Here is an 18648-nt window from a genome sequence, read left to right as displayed (position 1 = left end):
TCCACACACTAACTCACTGTACCCTCTCTCCACACACTAACTCACTGTACCCTCACACACACACACTAACTCACTGTACCCTCTCTCCACACACTAACTCACTGTACCCTCTCTCCACACACTAACTCACTGTACCCTCTCTCCACACACTAACTCACTGTACCCTCACACACACTAACTCACTGTACCCTCACACACACTAACTCACTGTACCCTCTCTCCACACACTAACTCACTGTACCCTCTCTCCACACACTAACTCACTGTACCCTCTCTCCACACACTAACTCACTGTACCCTCACACACACTAACTCACTGTACCCTCACACACACTAACTCACTGTACCCTCACACACACTAACTCACTGTACCCTCTCTCCACACACTAACTCACTGTCACACACACACTAACTCACTGTACCCTCACTCCACACACTAACTCACTGTACCCTCTCTCCACACACTAACTCACTGTACCCTCACACACACTAACTCACTGTACCCTCACACACACACTAACTCACTGTACCCTCTCTCCACACACTAACTCACTGTACCCTCTCTCCACACACTAACTCACTGTACCCTCTCTCCACACACTAACTCACTGTACCCTCTCTCCACACACTAACTCACTGTACCCTCTCTCCACACACTAACTCACTGTACCCTCACACACACACACTAACTCACTGTACCCTCACACACACTAACTCACTGTACCCTCACACACACACACTAACTCACTGTACCCTCACACACACACACTAACTCACTGTCCACACCTAACTCACTGTACCCTCCACACACTAACTCACTGTACCCTCTCTCCACACACTAACTCACTGTACCCTCACACACACACACTAACTCACTGTACCCTCACACACACACACTAACTCACTGTACCCTCTCTCCACACACTAACTCACTGTACCCTCTCTCCACACACTAACTCACTGTACCCTCACACACACACACTAACTCACTGTACCCTCACACACACACTAACTCACTGTACCCTCTCTCCACACACTAACTCACTGTACCCTCTCTCCACACACTAACTCACTGTACCCTCACACACACACACTAACTCACTGTACCCTCACACACACACACTAACTCACTGTACCCTCACACACACACACTAACTCACTGTACCCTCTCTCCACACACTAACTCACTGTACCCTCACACACACACACTAACTCACTGTACCCTCACACACACACACTAACTCACTGTACCCTCACACACACACACACACTAACTCACTGTACCCTCACACACACACACTAACTCACTGTACCCTCTCTCCACACACTAACTCACTGTACCCTCTCTCCACACACTAACTCACTGTACCCTCACACACACACACTAACTCACTGTACCCTCACACACACACACTAACTCACTGTACCCTCACACACACACACTAACTCACTGTACCCTCACACACACACACTAACTCACTGTACCCTCACACACACACACTAACTCACTGTACCCTCTCTCCACACACTAACTCACTGTACCCTCTCTCCACACACTAACTCACTGTACCCTCACACACACACACTAACTCACTGTACCCTCACACACACACACACTAACTCACTGTACCCTCACACACACACACACTAACACACTGTACCCTCACACACACACACTAACTCACTGTACCCTCACACACACACACACACTAACTCACTGTACCCCTCACACACTAACTCACACACACTAACTCACTGTACCCTCACACACCCTCACACCCTCTCTCCACACACTAACTCACCCTCACACACACACACACTAACTCACTGTACCCTCACACACACACACACTAACTCACTGTACCCTCACACACACACACACTAACTCACTGTACCCTCACACACACGTACACTAACTCACTGTACCCTCACACACACACACACACTAACTCACTGTACCCTCACACACACACACACTAACTCACTGTACCCTCACACACACACACACACTAACTCACTGTACCCTCACACACACACACTAACTCACTGTACCCTCACACACACACACACTAACTCACTGTACCCTCACACACACACACTATCAATCTCTCTGTATCGCCACAACAGCTTTGCTTTGTAACCTGTGAGGTCCTGAAATGTGTGGCACTGTCCAACATCACACACACCACGCTCCTACTCAGCTCTCTCTCTCTCCTTGTAGCTTGGTCTGTCTTTCTCTGATCGTGTGCCTGCCCTGCCATGGCTGTCCTGCTAAGGCGTGTGGGCCGTGTGGCTCTACAGTTGTCCCTGAGACAGACCAGGACCCCCCCCCAGAAGGCCCTGCTGCTAGCCACTCTTCTAGGTAGAGTAACCACGGCTTGACTATGTCATAACCCCCGGTTAGAGGGACTGGGTGGGGGTAGAATCTGCTTATGTCAGTCTCATCACCCCCCCGGTGCTACAGCCAGAGCAAATACAGCCCCACAATGGAGACGTCATAATACCCAGAAAACCTAGCGGTCAAACAGGGAAAAAGGTTCCAATTGTTTTGAAAAATGAATTGTTTTGAAACATTATATAATATTTAACCAGGAAGTGTCCAGAGAGTAGAGACAGACATGCATCACATTATAATACTTAACCAGGAAGTGTCCAGAGAGTAGAGACAGACATGCATCACATTATGATACTTAACCAGGAAGTGTCCAGAGAGTAGAGACAGACATGCATCACATTATGATACTTAACCAGGAAGTGTCCAGAGAGTAGAGACAGACATGCATCACATTATGATACTTAACCAGGAAGTGTCCAGAGAGTAGAGACAGACATGCATCACATTATGATACTTAACCAGGAAGTGTCCAGAGAGTAGAGACAGACATGCATCACATTATAATACTTAACCAGGCAGTGTCCAGAGAGTAGAGACAGACATGCATCACATTATGATACTTAACCAGGAAGTGTCCAGAGAGTAGAGACAGACATGCATCACATTATGATACTTAACCAGGCAGTGTCCAGAGAGTAGAGACAGACATGCATCACATTATGATACTTAACCAGGAAGTGTCCAGAGAGTAGAGACAGACACATGCATCACACCATTATAACTCACTGACCTCATCACATTATGACACTAACCAGGAAGTGTCCAGAGAGTAGAGACAGACATGCATCACATTATGATACTTAACCAGGAAGTGTCCAGAGAGTAGAGACAGACATGCATCACATTATGATACTTAACCAGGAAGTGTCCAGAGAGTAGAGACAGACATGCATCACATTATGATACTTAACCAGGAAGTGTCCAGAGAGTAGAGACAGACATGCATCACATTATGATACTTAACCAGGAAGTGTCCAGAGAGTAGAGACAGACATGCATCACATTATGATACTTAACCAGGAAGTGTCCAGAGAGTAGAGACAGACATGCATCACATTATGATACTTAACCAGGAAGTGTCCAGAGAGTAGAGACAGACATGCATCACATTATGATACTTAACCAGGAAGTGTCCAGAGAGTAGAGACAGACATGCATCACATTATGATACTTAACCAGGAAGTGTCCAGAGAGTAGAGACAGACATGCATCACATTATGATACTTAACCAGGAAGTGTCCAGAGAGTAGAGACAGACATGCATCACATTATGATACTTAACCAGGAAGTGTCCAGAGAGTAGAGACAGACATGCATCACATTATGATACTTAACCAGGAAGTGTCCAGAGAGTAGAGACAGACATGCATCACATTATGATACTTAACCAGGAAGTGTCCAGAGAGTAGAGACAGACATGCATCACATTATGATACTTAACCAGGCAGTGTCCAGAGAGTAGAGACAGACATGCATCACATTATGATACTTAACCAGGAAGTGTCCAGAGAGTAGAGACAGACATGCATCACATTATGATACTTAACCAGGAAGTGTCCAGAGAGTAGAGACAGACATGCATCACATTATAATACTTAACCAGGAAGTGTCCAGAGAGTAGAGACAGACATGCATCACACATTAGTCACACACAGAGTAGAGACAGATGCACTTATACCAGGAAGTGTCCAGAGAGTAGAGACAGACATGCATCACATTATGATACTTAACCAGGCAGTGTCCAGAGAGTAGAGACAGACATGCATCACATTATGATACTTAACCAGGAAGTGTCCAGAGAGTAGAGACAGACATGCATCACATTATGATACTTAACCAGGAAGTGTCCAGAGAGTAGAGACAGACATGTACCCTCACACACATCACATCACATTATGATACTTAACCAGGCAGTGTCCAGAGAGTAGAGACAGACATGCATCACATTATGATATAACCAGGAATACTCAGAGACAACCAGGCAGTGTAACCAGAGAGTGTCCAGAGACAGACATGCATCACATTATGATACTTAACCAGGCAGTGTCCAGAGAGTAGAGACAGACATGCATCACATTATGATACTTAACCAGGAAGTGTCCAGAGAGTAGAGACAGACATGCATCACATTATGATACTTAACCAGGAAGTGTCCAGAGAGTAGAGACAGACATGCATCACATTATGATACTTAACCAGGAAGTGTCCAGAGAGTAGAGACAGACATGCATCACATTATGATACTTAACCAGGCAGTGTCCAGAGAGTAGAGACAGACATGCATCACATTATGATACTTAACCAGGAAGTGTCCAGAGAGTAGAGACAGACATGCATCACATTATGATACTTAACCAGGAAGTGTCCAGAGAGTAGAGACAGACATGCATCACATTATGATACTTAACCAGGAAGTGTCCAGAGAGTAGAGACAGACATGCATCACATTTTGATACTTAACCAGGAAGTGTCCAGAGAGTAGAGACAGACATGCATCACATTATGATACTTAACCAGGAAGTGTCCAGAGAGTAGAGACAGACATGCATCACATTTTGATACTTAACCAGGAAGTGTCCAGAGAGTAGAGACAGACATGCATCACATTATGATACTTAACCAGGAAGTGTCCAGAGAGTAGAGACAGACATGCATCACATTATGATACTTAACCAGGAAGTGTCCAGAGAGTAGAGACAGACATGCATCACATTATGATACTTAACCAGGAAGTGTCCAGAGAGTAGAGACAGACATGCATCACATTATGATACTTAACCAGGAAGTGTCCAGAGAGTAGAGACAGACATGCATCACATTATGATACTTAACCAGGAAGTGTCCAGAGAGTAGAGACAGACATGCATCACATTATGATACTTAACCAGGAAGTGTCCAGAGAGTAGAGACAGACATGCATCACATTATGATACTTAACCAGGAAGTGTCCAGAGAGTAGAGACAGACATGCATCACATTTTGATATAACCAGGAAGTGTAACCAGAGACAGTGTTAACAATTATGACCAGTTTCTGTATATTCCTTACTTAACCAGTAATAATGGACCCTAACATTCTGGTCCAGGAAGTGTCCTAGAACTGTCTCATCACCTCTGGTCCATGTGTCCTATAACTGTCTCATCCTCACTCTGGTCCAGTGTCCTATAACTGTCTCATCCTCACCTCTGGTCCATGCATCACATAATGATGTCTCACCTCTGGTCCAGTGTCATCCTATAACTGTCACATTCCTCACCTCTGGACATGTCATCCTATAACTGTCTCATCCTCACCTCTGGTCCATGTGTCCATAACTGTCTCAGACAGTCCATGCATCCATAACTGATACTCAACCTGGTCCATGTAGAGACAGACATGCATCACATAACTGTCTCATCCTCTGGTCCATGTCGTCACATAATGTCTCATCCTCTGGTCCAGGAAGTGTCCTATAACTGTCTCATCCTCTGGTCCATGTCGTCCCATAAGTGTCTCATCCTCTGGTCCATGTCGTCCTATAACTGTCTCATCCTCTGGTCCATGTCGTCCTATAACTGTCTCATCCTCTGGTCCATGTCGTCCTATAACTGTCTCATCCTCTGGTCCATGTCGTCCTATAACTGTCTCATCCTCTGGTCCATGTCGTCCTATAACTGTCTCATCCTCTGGTCCATGTCGTCCTATAACTGTCTCATCCTCTGGTCCATGTCGTCCTATAACTGTCTCATCCTCTGGTCCATGTGTCCTATAACTGTCTCATCCTCTGGTCCATGTCGTCCTATAAACATGTCTCATCCTCTGGTCCATGTCGTCCTATAACTGTCTCATCCTCTGGTCCATGGAAGTCCATAACTGTCTCATCCTCTGGTCCATGTCGTCCTATAACTGTCTCATCCTCTGGTCCATGTCGTCCTATAACTGTCTCATCCTCTGGTCCATGTCGTCCTATAACTGTCTCATCCTCACCTCTGGTCCATGTCGTCCTATAACTGTCTCATCCTCTGGTCCATGTCGTCCTATAACTGTCTCATCCTCTGGTCCATGTCGTCCTATAACTGTCTCATCCTCACCTCTGGTCCATGTCATCCTATAACTGTCTCATCCTCACCTCTGGTCCATGTCGTCCTATAACTGTCTCATCCTCTGGTCCATGTCGTCCTATAACTGTCTCATCCTCACCTCTGGTCCATGTCGTCCTATAACTGTCTCATCCTCTGGTCCATGTCGTCCTATAACTGTCTCATCCTCTGGTCCATGTCGTCCTATAACTGTCTCATCCTCACCTCTGGTCCATGTCGTCCTATAACGGTCTCATCCTCACCTCTGGGTCAACTTCAAATGGAATATTTCATTCTGGATCAATGTCTTCAACATGGCCTCTGTCCTTCAAGGCTCTGTGTGTCTGTCTGTTAACCAATCGTCTTACAGCATCAGCCCTGTTAACCAATCGTCCTTCAGCATCAGCCCTGCATGAAAAAGGTGGGACGTCGGTCGGTGGATGGATCAGACCCGTCTGTCTGTCTGTCTGTCTAACAGTGTACAGTGATTGAAATGTGACCTTTGACCTATGTGTTGTTGTTGTTTCTCTCTCTCCCTCCCTGCCCCTCTCTCTCAGCCTGAGTAGCATAGCCCCTCCCTACATCCCTCCCTCCTAGACAGGGTGTGTCAGTCGGGCGTGTCCCCTCTCCCTCTCTCTCCTCCAATCAGCAGACAGGAGCAGCCAATCAGAAGCAGCCATGTCGGGGTTCAATCTGCTACACCTGATCACCAATGCCAAGCCTGTTACTCTGAAGCCATGTGGGCTCCCTTCAGGTTGAGCTGGGCGCTGTGTGGTGTGGTGTGGTGTGGGTGGTGGGGTGTGGTGTGGTGGGGTGTGGTGTGGTGTGCCTGTCTGCCGTGCTCTGCTCTGTCCTCTTCTGGTTTTTAATCTCCTTGAGATGTGTGATGTGTTTATGAAGGGTGTGTGTGATGATTTGTTGTTTTTGTCTCCTGCCGAAAAAAAAACACTCCCCACCTACATTAGTATTTATTAAGTTAATATTTGATCATTATGGTAATTATTGTAGCATTGAAGTCCTTTTTCATAGGATGTTTACATCTGGCAGGTTTATTTGCCATGTATAATAAATACATTGTAAATATTAAAATATAGAGATACAAAGTTATTTATTTGAAAGCTTGGTGATTGTGGTGTTTTTACTGCAGTTTGTCAATAACAACCCTTCTCACATTCTGCTCAGCCGTCTCTTCTCAGCTACAAACCCCCTCGCTGCCTTTTCAGTTGGTTAATGGAATAACTCACTGCTCTTCTCAGCTACAAACCCCCTCGCTGCCTTTTCAGTTGGTTAATGGAATAACTCACTGCTCTTCTCAGCTACAAACCCCCTCGCTGCCTTTTCAGTTGGTTAATGGAATAACTCACTGCTCTTCTCAGCTACAAACCCCTCGCTGCCTTTTCAGTTGGTTAATGGAATAACTCTTCTCAGCTACAAACCCCTCGCTGCCTTTTCAGTTGGTTAATGGAATAACTCACTGCTCTTCTCAGCTACAAACCCCTCGCTGCCTTTTCAGTTGGTTAATGGAATAACTCACTGCTCTTCTCAGCTACAAACCCCCTCGCTGCCTTTTCAGTTGGTTAATGGAATAACTCACTGCTCTTCTCAGCTACAAACCCCTCGCTGCCTTTTCAGTTGGTTAATGGAATAACTCACTGCTCTTCTCAGCTACAAACCCCTGCTGCCTTTTCAGTTGGTTAATGGAATAACTCACTGCTCTTCTCAGCTACAAACCCCTCGCTGCCTTTTCAGTTGGTTAATGGAATAACTCACTGCTCTTCTCAGCTACAAACCGCTGCCTTTTCAGTTGGTTAATGGAATAACTCACTGCTCTTCTCAGCTACAAACCCCCTCTGCCTTTTCAGTTGGTTAATGGAATAACTCACTGCTCTTCTCAGCTACAAACCCCTCGCTGCCTTTTCAGTTGGTTAATGGAATAACTCACTGCTCTTCTCAGCTACAAACCCCTCGCTGCCTTTTCAGTTGGTTAATGGAATAACTCACTGCTCTTCTCAGCTACAAACCCCTCGCTGCCTTTTCAGTTGGTTAATGGAATAACTCACTGCTCTTCCAGCTACAAACCCCCTCGCTGCCTTTTCAGTTGGTTAATGGAATAACTCACTGCTCTTCTCAGCTTCTGCTGCCTTTTCAGTTGGTTAATGGAATAACTCACTGCTCTTCTCAGTACAAACCCCTCGCTGCCTTTTCAGTTGGTTAATGGAATAACTCACTGCTCTTCTCAGCTCCATAACCCCTCGCTGCCTTTTCAGTTGGTTAATGGAATAACTCACTGCTCTTCTCAGCTACAAACCCCTCGCTGCCTTTTCAGTTGGTTAATGGAATAACTCACTGCTCTTCTCAGCTACAAACTGTCTCCCTCTGGAATCCATGCTCTTCTTTCAGTTGGTTAATGGAATAACTCACTGCTCTTCTCAGCTACAAACCCCTCGCTGCCTTTTCAGTTGGTTAATGGAATAACTCACTGCTCTTCTCAGCTACAAACCCCTGCTGCCTTTTCAGTTGGTTAATGGAATAACTCACTGCTCTTCTCAGCTACAAACCCCCTCGCTGCCTTTTCAGTTGGTTAATGGAATAACTCACTGCTCTTCTCAGCTACAAACCCCCTCGCTGCCTTTTCAGTTGGTTAATGGAATAACTCACTGCTCTTCTCAGCAGTTGGTTAATGGAATATTTCAAACCCCTCGCTGCCTTTTCAGTTGGTTAATGGAATAACTCACTGCTCTTCTCAGCTACAAGCCCCCTCGCTGCCTTTTCAGTTGGTTAATGGAATAACTCACTGCTCTTCTCAGCTACAAACCCCCTCGCTGCCTTTTCAGTTGGTTAATGGAATAACTCACTGCTCTTCTCAGCTTCAAACCCCCTCCTGCCTTTTCAGTTGGTTAATGGAATAACTCACTGCTCTTCTCAGCTCAAACCCCCTCGCTGCCTTTTCAGTTGGTTAATGGAATAACTCACTGCTCTTCTCAGCAATCAGCAAAGCAGCCCCTCGCTGCCTTTTCAGTTGGTTAATGGAATAACTCACTGCTCTTCTCAGCTACAAACCCCTTCGCTGCCTTTTCAGTTGGTTAATGGCTCACTGCCTCTCAGCTACAATCCCCCCTCGCTGCCTTTTCAGTTGGTTAATGGAATAACTCACTGCTCTTCTCAGCTGTCAAACCCCTGCTGCCTTTTCAGTTGGTTAATGGAATAACTCACTGCTCTTCTCAGCTACAAACCCCCTCGCTGCCTTTTCAGTTGGTTAATGGAATAACTCACTGCTCTTCTCAGCTACAAACCCCTCGCTGCCTTTTCAGTTGGTTAATGGAATAACTCACTGCTCTTCTCAGCTACAAACCCCTCGCTGCCTTTTCAGTTGGTTAATGGAATAACTCACTGCTCTTCTCAGCTACAAACCCCTCGCTGCCTTTTCAGTTGGTTAATGGAATAACTCACTGCTCTTCTCAATAACAAACCCCCTTCTGCCTTTTCAGTTGGTTCTGAATAACTCACTGCTCTTCTCAGCTACAAACCCCTCGCTGCCTTTTCAGTTGGTTAATGGAATAACTCACTGCTCTTCTCAGCTACAAACCCCCTCGCTGCCTTTTCAGTTGGTTAATGGAATAACTCACTGCTCTTCTCAGCTACAAACCCCCTCGCTGCCTTTTCAGTTGGTTAATGGAATAACTCACTGCTCTTCTCAGCTACAAACCCCTCGCTGCCTTTTCAGTTGGTTAATGGAATAACTCACTGCTCTTCTCAGCTACAAACCCCTCGCTGCCTTTTCAGTTGGTTAATGGAATAACTCACTGCTCTTCTCAGCTACAAACCCCCTCGCTGCCTTTTCAGTTGGTTAATGGAATAACTCACTGCTCTTCTCAGCTACAAACCCCCTCGCTGCCTTTTCAGTTGGTTAATGGAATAACTCACTGCTCTTCTCAGCTACAAACCCCCTCGCTGCCTTTTCAGTTGGTTAATGGAATAACTCACTGCTCTTCTCAGCTACAAACCCCTCGCTGCCTTTTCAGTTGGTTAATGGAATAACTCACTGCTCTTCTCAGCTACAAACCCCTCGCTGCCTTTTCAGTTGGTTAATGGAATAACTCACTGCTCTTCTCAGCTACAAACCCCTCGCTGCCTTTTCAGTTGGTTAATGGAATAACTCACTGCTCTTCTCAGCTACAAACCCCTCGCTGCCTTTTCAGTTGGTTAATGGAATAACTCACTGCTCTTCTCAGCTACAAACCCCTCGCTGCCTTTTCAGTTGGTTAATGGAATAACTCACTGCTCTTCTCAGCTACAAACCCCCTCGCTGCCTTTTCAGTTGGTTAATGGAATAACTCACTGCTCTTCTCAGCTACAAACCCCTCGCTGCCTTTTCAGTTGGTTAATGGAATAACTCACTGCTCTTCTCAGCTACAAACCCCTCGCTGCCTTTTCAGTTGGTTAATGGAATAACTCACTGCTCTTCTCAGCTACAAACCCCTCGCTGCCTTTTCAGTTGGTTAATGGAATAACTCACTGTTCTTCTCAGCTACAAACCCCCTCGCTGCCTTTTCAGTTGGTTAATGGAATAACTCACTGCTCTTCTCAGCTACAAACCCCTCGCTGCCTTTTCAGTTGGTTAATGGAATAACTCACTGCTCTTCTCAGCTACAAACCCCTCGCTGCCTTTTCAGTTGGTTAATGGAATAACTCACTGCTCTTCTCAGCTACAAACCCCTCGCTGCCTTTTCAGTTGGTTAATGGAATAACTCACTGCTCTTCTCAGCTACAAACCCCCTCGCTGCCTTTTCAGTTGGTTAATGGAATAACTCACTGCTCTTCTCAGCTACAAACCCCCTCGCTGCCTTTTCAGTTGGTTAATGGAATAACTCACTGCTCTTCTCAGCTACAAACCCCTCGCTGCCTTTTCAGTTGGTTAATGGAATAACTCACTGCTCTTCTCAGCTACAAACCCCTCGCTGCCTTTTCAGTTGGTTAATGGAATAACTCACTGCTCTTCTCAGCTACAAACCCCTCGCTGCCTTTTCAGTTGGTTAATGGAATAACTCACTGCTCTTCTCAGCTACAAACCCCCTCGCTGCCTTTTCAGTTGGTTAATGGAATAACTCACTGCTCTTCTCAGCTACAAACCCCCTCGCTGCCTTTTCAGTTGGTTAATGGAATAACTCACTGCTCTTCTCAGCTACAAACCCCCTCGCTGCCTTTTCAGTTGGTTAATGGAATAACTCACTGTTCTTCTCAGCTACAAACCCCCTCGCTGCCTTTTCAGTTGGTTAATGGAATAACTCACTGCTCTTCTCAGTTACAAACCCCCTCGCTGCCTTTTCAGTTGGTTAATGGAATAACTCACTCCTTCCTTTTAGCGTCTAACTCACTGTGTTGTTTTCTCTTTTTAAATGCTGTTTCTGCTTGACTAATGTCAACTTCTTTTATCCAGAGAGATTTGGGTTTTAGACGGCTAGAAAACCGGCAACATTACGTTCTTCACACCTGTACTTCTACTACTTCTACTACTTCTACTACTTCTACTACTACTACTACTTCTACTACTACTACTACTTCTACTACTTCTACTACTACTACTACTTCTTCTACTACTACTACTACTACTACTACTACTACTACTACTCTTCTACTACTACTGTACTACTACTACTACTACTACTTCTACTACTTCTACTACTACTACTACCTACTACTTCTACTACTACTCTACTACTACTACTACTACTACTACCTACTTCTACTACTTCTACTACTACTTCTACTACTACTACTACTACTACTACTACTTCTACTACTACTACTACTACTTCTACTACTACTACTTCTACTACTACTACTACTACTACTACTACTACTACTTCTACTACTACTACTACTTCTACTACCTCTACTACTTGCTACTACTGCTACTACCTCTACTACTTCTACTACTTCTACTACCACTACTACCTCTACTACTACTACTACTACTACTACTACTACTACTACTACTACTACTGCTACTACCTCTACTACTGCTACTACCTCTACTACCTCTACTACTACTTCTACTACTACTACTACTTCTACTACTTCTACTACTACTACTACTTCTACTACTTCTACTACTACTACTTCTACTACTACTACTTCTACTTCTACTTCTACTTCTACTTCTGTCTGATGTCAGAGGTTTAATATGGCTCTGTTAGATTATTATTATTAGTTTATACATTAGACATGTTTCAGAAGCCTGTCGACCTGTTTAATTCCTCTGTGACCTGACGTTGTTGAATGGTCTCATTTCATTCGCTGTTTTGTGGCTACAAATAACCTTAAAGGACTGGCTCCACACAGAGACCACCACACTGACGCTCTGCTCGGTCTGGCTCCACACAGAGACCACCACACTGACGCTCTGCTCGGTCTGGCTCCACACAGAGACCACCACACTGACGCTCTGCTCGGTCTGGCTCCACACAGAGACCACCACACTGACGCTCTGCTCGGTCTGGCTCCACACAGAGACCACCACACTGACGCTCTGCTCGGTCTGGCTCCACACAGAGACCACCACACTGACGCTCTGCTCGGTCTGGCTCCACACAGAGACCACCACACTGACGCTCTGCTCGGTCTGGCTCCACACAGAGACCACCACACTGACGCTCTGCTCGGTCTGACTCCACACAGAGACCACCACACTGACGCTCTGCTCGGTCTGGCTCAACACAGAGACTGTTTGGGTTGGGAGAACCACCTAGAGGGATGGAGAGATGGAGGGGGAGAGAGAGGGAGAGACAGATGGTGGAAAAGGAGAGAGAGACAGACAGGCGGACAAAGGAAGGGAGGGAGAGATGGAGGGGGAGAGACAGATGGTGGAAAAGGAGGGAGAGACAGACAGGCAGAGGGAGGGAGGGAGGGATGGAGGGAGGGAGGGAGGGAGGAGATGGTGGAAAAGGAGGGAGAGACAGACAGGCAGCGGGAGGGAGGGATGGAGGGAGGGAGAGAGATGGTGGAAAAGGAGAGAGACAGACAGGCAGAGGGAGGGAGGGAGGGAGGGATGGAGGGAGAGAGAGAGACAGATGGTGGAAAAGGAGGGAAGGAGGGAGAGCGAGAGACAGATGGTGGAAAAGGAGGGAGAGACAGACAGACAGGAGGGAGGGAGGGAGACAGATGATGGAAAGGGAGGGAGGGAGAGGGAGGGAGGGACGGACGGACGGAGGGAGGGAGGGAAAGAGATAAAAAAGGTCGGGAGAATGAGAAGCCATAAGTTTGACAAGTTAAAATAAGCAAGCGGGGGTAGCAGAGAACAAACCTTACAATTAGGAAACAATATTTACACTTGAGGTTGAAAAGCCAGGAAGTCTGAGAAATGTGCTAATTTGGAAGGTTGACCCCCAGCTACATCAGAGCAGGGACCAGGCTACAGTCACAGGGGACGCATTCCAGGGGTCCTCCCTAATGGCACCCTATTCCCTATATAGTGCACTACTTTTGACCAGAACCTATGGAACCCTATTCCCTATATAGTGCACTACTTTTGACCAGAACCCTATGGAACCCTATTCCCTATATAGTGCACTACTATTGACCAGAACCCTATGGAACCCTATTCCCAGTATAGTGCTCTACTATTGACCAGAACCCTATGGAACCCTATTCCCTATATAGTGCACTACTATTGACCAGAACCCTATGGAACCCTATTCCCAGATAGTGCACTACTATTGACCAGAACCCTATGGAACCCTATTCCCAGATAGTGCACTACTATTGACCAGAACCTATGGCACCCTATTCCCAGATAGTGCACTACTATTGACCAGAACCTATGGAACCCTATTCCCAGATAGTGCACTACTATTGACCAGAACCCTATGGAACCCTATTCCCAGATAGTGCACTACTATTGACCAGAACCTATGGCACCCTATGGAACCCTTAGAGGCCACATTCCAAGACGAGTTCTTGATTGGCTCTCAGAAGACACATGGAAACAGTGGTAGTTTCCCTCGTTCACTTTCATCTCGGTAGGACCTCGTCCTTTGGGGCGGCAGGTAGCTTAGTGGTTAGAGCGTTGGGCCAGTAACCAAAAGGTTGCTAGATCGAATCCCCGATCTCTCGAATCTCCGAGCTGACGAGGTACAAATCTGTCGTTCTGCCCCTGAACAAGGCAGTTAACCCACTGTTCCCTATGCCGTCATTGTAAATAAGAATATGTTAACTGACTTAACTAGTTAAATAAAGGTTTTAAAAAAAATCACTACACCCCTTCCCAAAAAACAGAGGGAGTACACCATCCCCCCCTTACCTCACTCAGTCAGTCTGTCAGTAGGAGAGCACCCTATACCATCCCCTTACCTCACACAGTCAGTCAGTAGGAGAGTACCCTATACCATCCCCTTACCTCACACAGTCAGTCAGTAGGAGAGTACCCTCTACCATCCCCTTACCTCACACAGTCAGTCAGTAGGAGAGTACCCTCTACCATCCCCTTACCTCACACAGTCAGTCAGTAGGAGAGTCACACACCCTCTACCATCCCTTACCTCACACAGTCAGTCTTACCTCACACAGTCAGTCAGTCAGTAGGAGAGTACCCTCTACCATCCCCTTACCTCACACAGTCAGTCAGTCAGTGGGAGAGTACCCTCTACCATCCCCTTACCTCACACAGTCAGTCAGTAGGAGAGTACCCTCTACCATCCCCTTACCATCCCCACACAGTCAGTCAGTAGGAGAGTACCCTCTACCATCCCCTTACCTCACACAGTCAGTCAGTAGGAGAGTACCCTCTACCATCCCCTTACCTCACACAGTCAGTCAGTAGGAGAGTACCCTCTACCATCCCCTTACCTCACACAGTCAGTCTGTAGGAGAGTACCCTCTACCATCCCCTTACCTCACACAGTCAGTCAGTAGGAGAGTACCCTCTACCATCCCCTTACCTCACACAGTCAGTCAGTAGGAGAGTACCCTCTACCATCCCCTTACCTCACACAGTCAGTCAGTAGGAGAGTACCCTCTACCATCCCCTTACCTCACACAGTCAGTCTGTAGGAGAGTACCCTCTACCATCCCCTTACCTCACACAGTCAGTCAGTCAGTAGGAGAGTACCCTCTACCATCCCCTTACCTCACACAGTCAGTCAGTCAGTAGGAGAGTACCCTCTACCATCCCCTTACCTCACACATTCAGTCAGTCAGTAGGAGAGTACCCTCTACCATCCCCTTACCTCACACAGTCAGTCAGTCAGTAGGAGAGTACCCTCTACCATCCCCTTACCTCACACAGTCAGTCAGTCAGTAGGAGAGTACCCTCTACCATCCCCTTACCTCACACAGTCAGTCAGTAGGAGAGTACCCTCTACCATCCCCTTACCTCACACAGTCAGTCAGTAGGAGAGTACCCTCTACCATCCCCTTACCTCACACAGTCAGTCAGTAGGAGAGTACCCTCTACCATCCCCTTACCTCACACAGTCAGTCAGTCAGTCAGGAGAGTACCCTCTACCATCCCCTTACCTCACACAGTCAGTCAGTCAGTAGGAGAGTACCCTCTACCATCCCCTTACCTCACACAGTCAGTCAGTCAGTCAGGAGAGTACCCTCTACCATCCCCTTACCTCACACAGTCAGTCTACCATCCCCTTACCTCACACAGTCAGTCAGGAGAGTACCCTCTACCATCCCCTTACCTCACAGTCAGTCAGTCAGTAGGAGAGTACCCTCTACCATCCCCTTACCTCACACAGTCAGTCAGTCAGTAGGAGAGTACCCTCTACCATCCCCTTACCTCACACAGTCAGTCAGTCAGTAGGAGAGTACCCTCTACCATCCCCTTACCTCACACAGTCAGTCAGTCAGTCAGTAGGAGAGTACCCTCTACCATCCCCTTACCTCACACAGTCAGTCAGTCAGTCAGTCAGTAGGAGAGTACCCTCTACCATCCCCTTACCTCACACAGTCAGTCAGTAGGAGAGTACCCTCTACCATCCCCTTACCTCACACAGTCAGTCAGTAGGAGAGTACCCTCTACCATCCCCTTACCTCACACAGTCAGTCAGTAGGAGAGTACCCTCTACCATCCCCTTACCTCACACAGTCAGTCAGTAGGAGAGTACCCTCTACCATCCCCTTACCTCACACAGTCAGTCAGTCAGTAGGAGAGTACCCTCTACCATCCCCTTACCTCACACAGTCAGTCAGTAGGAGAGTACCCTCTACCATCCCCTTACCTCACAGTCAGTCAGTACCCTCTACCATCCCCTTACCTCACACAGTCAGTCAGTCAGTAGGAGAGTACCCTCTACCATCCCCTTACCTCACACAGTCAGTCAGTAGGAGAGTACCCTCTACCATCCCCTTACCTCACAGTCAGTCAGTCAGTAGGAGAGACCTCTACCATCCCCTCTCACACAGTCCATCCCCTTACCTCACAGTCAGTCAGTCAGTCAGTCAGTCAGGGAGTACCCTCTACCATCCCCTTACCTCACACAGTCAGTCAGTCAGTAGGAGAGTACCCTCTACCATCCCCTTACCTCACACAGTCAGTCAGTAGGAGAGTACCCTCTACCATCCCCTTACCTCACAGTCAGTCAGTCAGTAGGAGAGTACCCTCTACCATCCCCTTACCTCACACAGTCAGTCAGTCAGTAGGAGAGTACCCTCTACCATCCCCTTACCTCACACAGTCAGTCAGTCAGTAGGAGAGTACCCTCTACCATCCCCTTACCTCACACAGTCAGTCAGTCAGTAGGAGAGTACCCTCTACCATCCCCTTACCTCACACAGTCAGTCAGTAGGAGAGCACCCTCTACCATCCCCTTACCTCAGTCAGTCAGTCAGTAGGAGAGTACCCTCTACCATCCCCTTACCTCACACAGTCAGTCAGTAGGAGAGTACCCTCTACCATCCCCTTACCCCACACAGTCAGTCAGTCAGTCAGTCAGTAGGAGTACCCTCTACCATCCCCTTACCTCACACAGTCAGTCAGTCAGTAGAGTACCCTCTACCATCCCCTTACCTCACACAGTCAGTAGTCCCTCTACCATCCCCTTACCTCACAGTCAGTCAGTCAGTCAGTCAGGAGAGTACCCTCTACCATCCCCTTACCTCACACAGTCAGTCAGTAGGAGAGTACCCTCTACCATCCCCTTACCTCACAGTCAGTCAGTCTCACACAGTCAGTCAGTAGGAGAGTACCCTCTACCATCCCCTTACCTCACACAGTCAGTCAGTAGGAGAGTACCCTCTACCATCCCCTTACCTCACCATCCCCACCTCAGTCAGTCAGTCAGGAGAGTACCCTCTACCATCCCCTACCTCACAGTCAGTCAGTCAGTCAGTCAGGAGAGTACCCTCTACCATCCCCTTACCTCACACAGTCAGTCAGTAGGAGAGTACCCTCTACCATCCCCTTACCTCACAGTCAGTCAGTCAGTAGGAGAGTACCCTCTACCATCCCCTTACCTCACAGTCAGTCAGTCAGTCAGTAGGAGAGTACCCTCTACCATCCCCTTACCTCACAGTACCCTCTACCAGTCAGTCAGTCAGTCAGTAGGAGAGTACCCTCTACCATCCCCTTACCTCACACAGTCAGTCAGTAGGAGAGTACCCTCTACCATCCCCTTACCTCACACAGTCAGTCAGTAGGAGAGTACCCTCTACCATCCCCTTACCTCACAGTCAGTCAGTCAGTAGGAGAGTACCCTCTACCATCCCCTTACCTCACACAGTCAGTCAGTCAGGAGAGTACCTCTACCATCCCCTACCCTACATCCCTCCACACAGTCAGTCAGTAGGAGAGTACCCTCTACCATCCCCTTACCTCACACAGTCAGTCAGTAGGAGAGTACCCTCTACCATCCCCTTACCTCACACAGTCAGTCAGTAGGAGAGTACCCTCTACCATCCCCTTACCTCACACAGTCTCAGTCCACCCTCTACCATCCCCTTACCTCACAGTCAGTCAGTCAGTAGGAGAGTACCCTCTACCACCATCCCCTTACCATCACCTCACAGTCAGTCAGTCAGTAGGAGAGTACCCTCTACCATCCCCTTACCTCACACAGTCAGTCAGTCAGTAGGAGAGTACCCTCTACCATCCCCTTACCTCACACAGTCAGTCAGTCAGTCAGTAGGAGAGTACCCTCTACCATCCCCTTACCTCACACAGTCAGTCAGTAGGAGAGTACCCTCTACCAT

At 47.4% G+C, this 18648-nt stretch overlaps 1 protein-coding gene across 4 annotated transcripts in view; it reads left to right on the top strand.

Moving 5' to 3' along the window:
- The window catches only part of msrb3 (methionine sulfoxide reductase B3), a 38448-nt gene that overhangs the window by 9514 nt on the left and 10286 nt on the right, over window positions 1-18648 (top strand). The window contains exons 1-2 of one of the 4 annotated variants that reach the window (XM_065021240.1): window positions 2273-2362; window positions 7011-7207. The exons of 1 other annotated variant lie outside the window; for it this stretch is intronic. In XM_065021240.1, the coding sequence (XP_064877312.1) occupies window positions 7132-7207 (76 nt within the window). In that variant the 5' untranslated portion in view covers window positions 2273-2362; window positions 7011-7131. Of the gene's footprint in view, window positions 1-2221; window positions 2363-7010; window positions 7208-18648 lie in introns of those variants that run through there. 2 more of the 4 variants (XM_065021241.1, XM_065021238.1) reach the window with 2 other exon arrangements.

Source organism: Oncorhynchus nerka, linkage group LG8, assembly GCF_034236695.1.
Source record: "Oncorhynchus nerka isolate Pitt River linkage group LG8, Oner_Uvic_2.0, whole genome shotgun sequence".
NCBI classification, from domain to species: Eukaryota; Metazoa; Chordata; class Actinopteri; order Salmoniformes; family Salmonidae; genus Oncorhynchus; species Oncorhynchus nerka.
The sequence above is the reverse complement of the archived record's forward strand: the minus strand, read 5'-3'. Positions and strand labels throughout refer to the sequence as shown.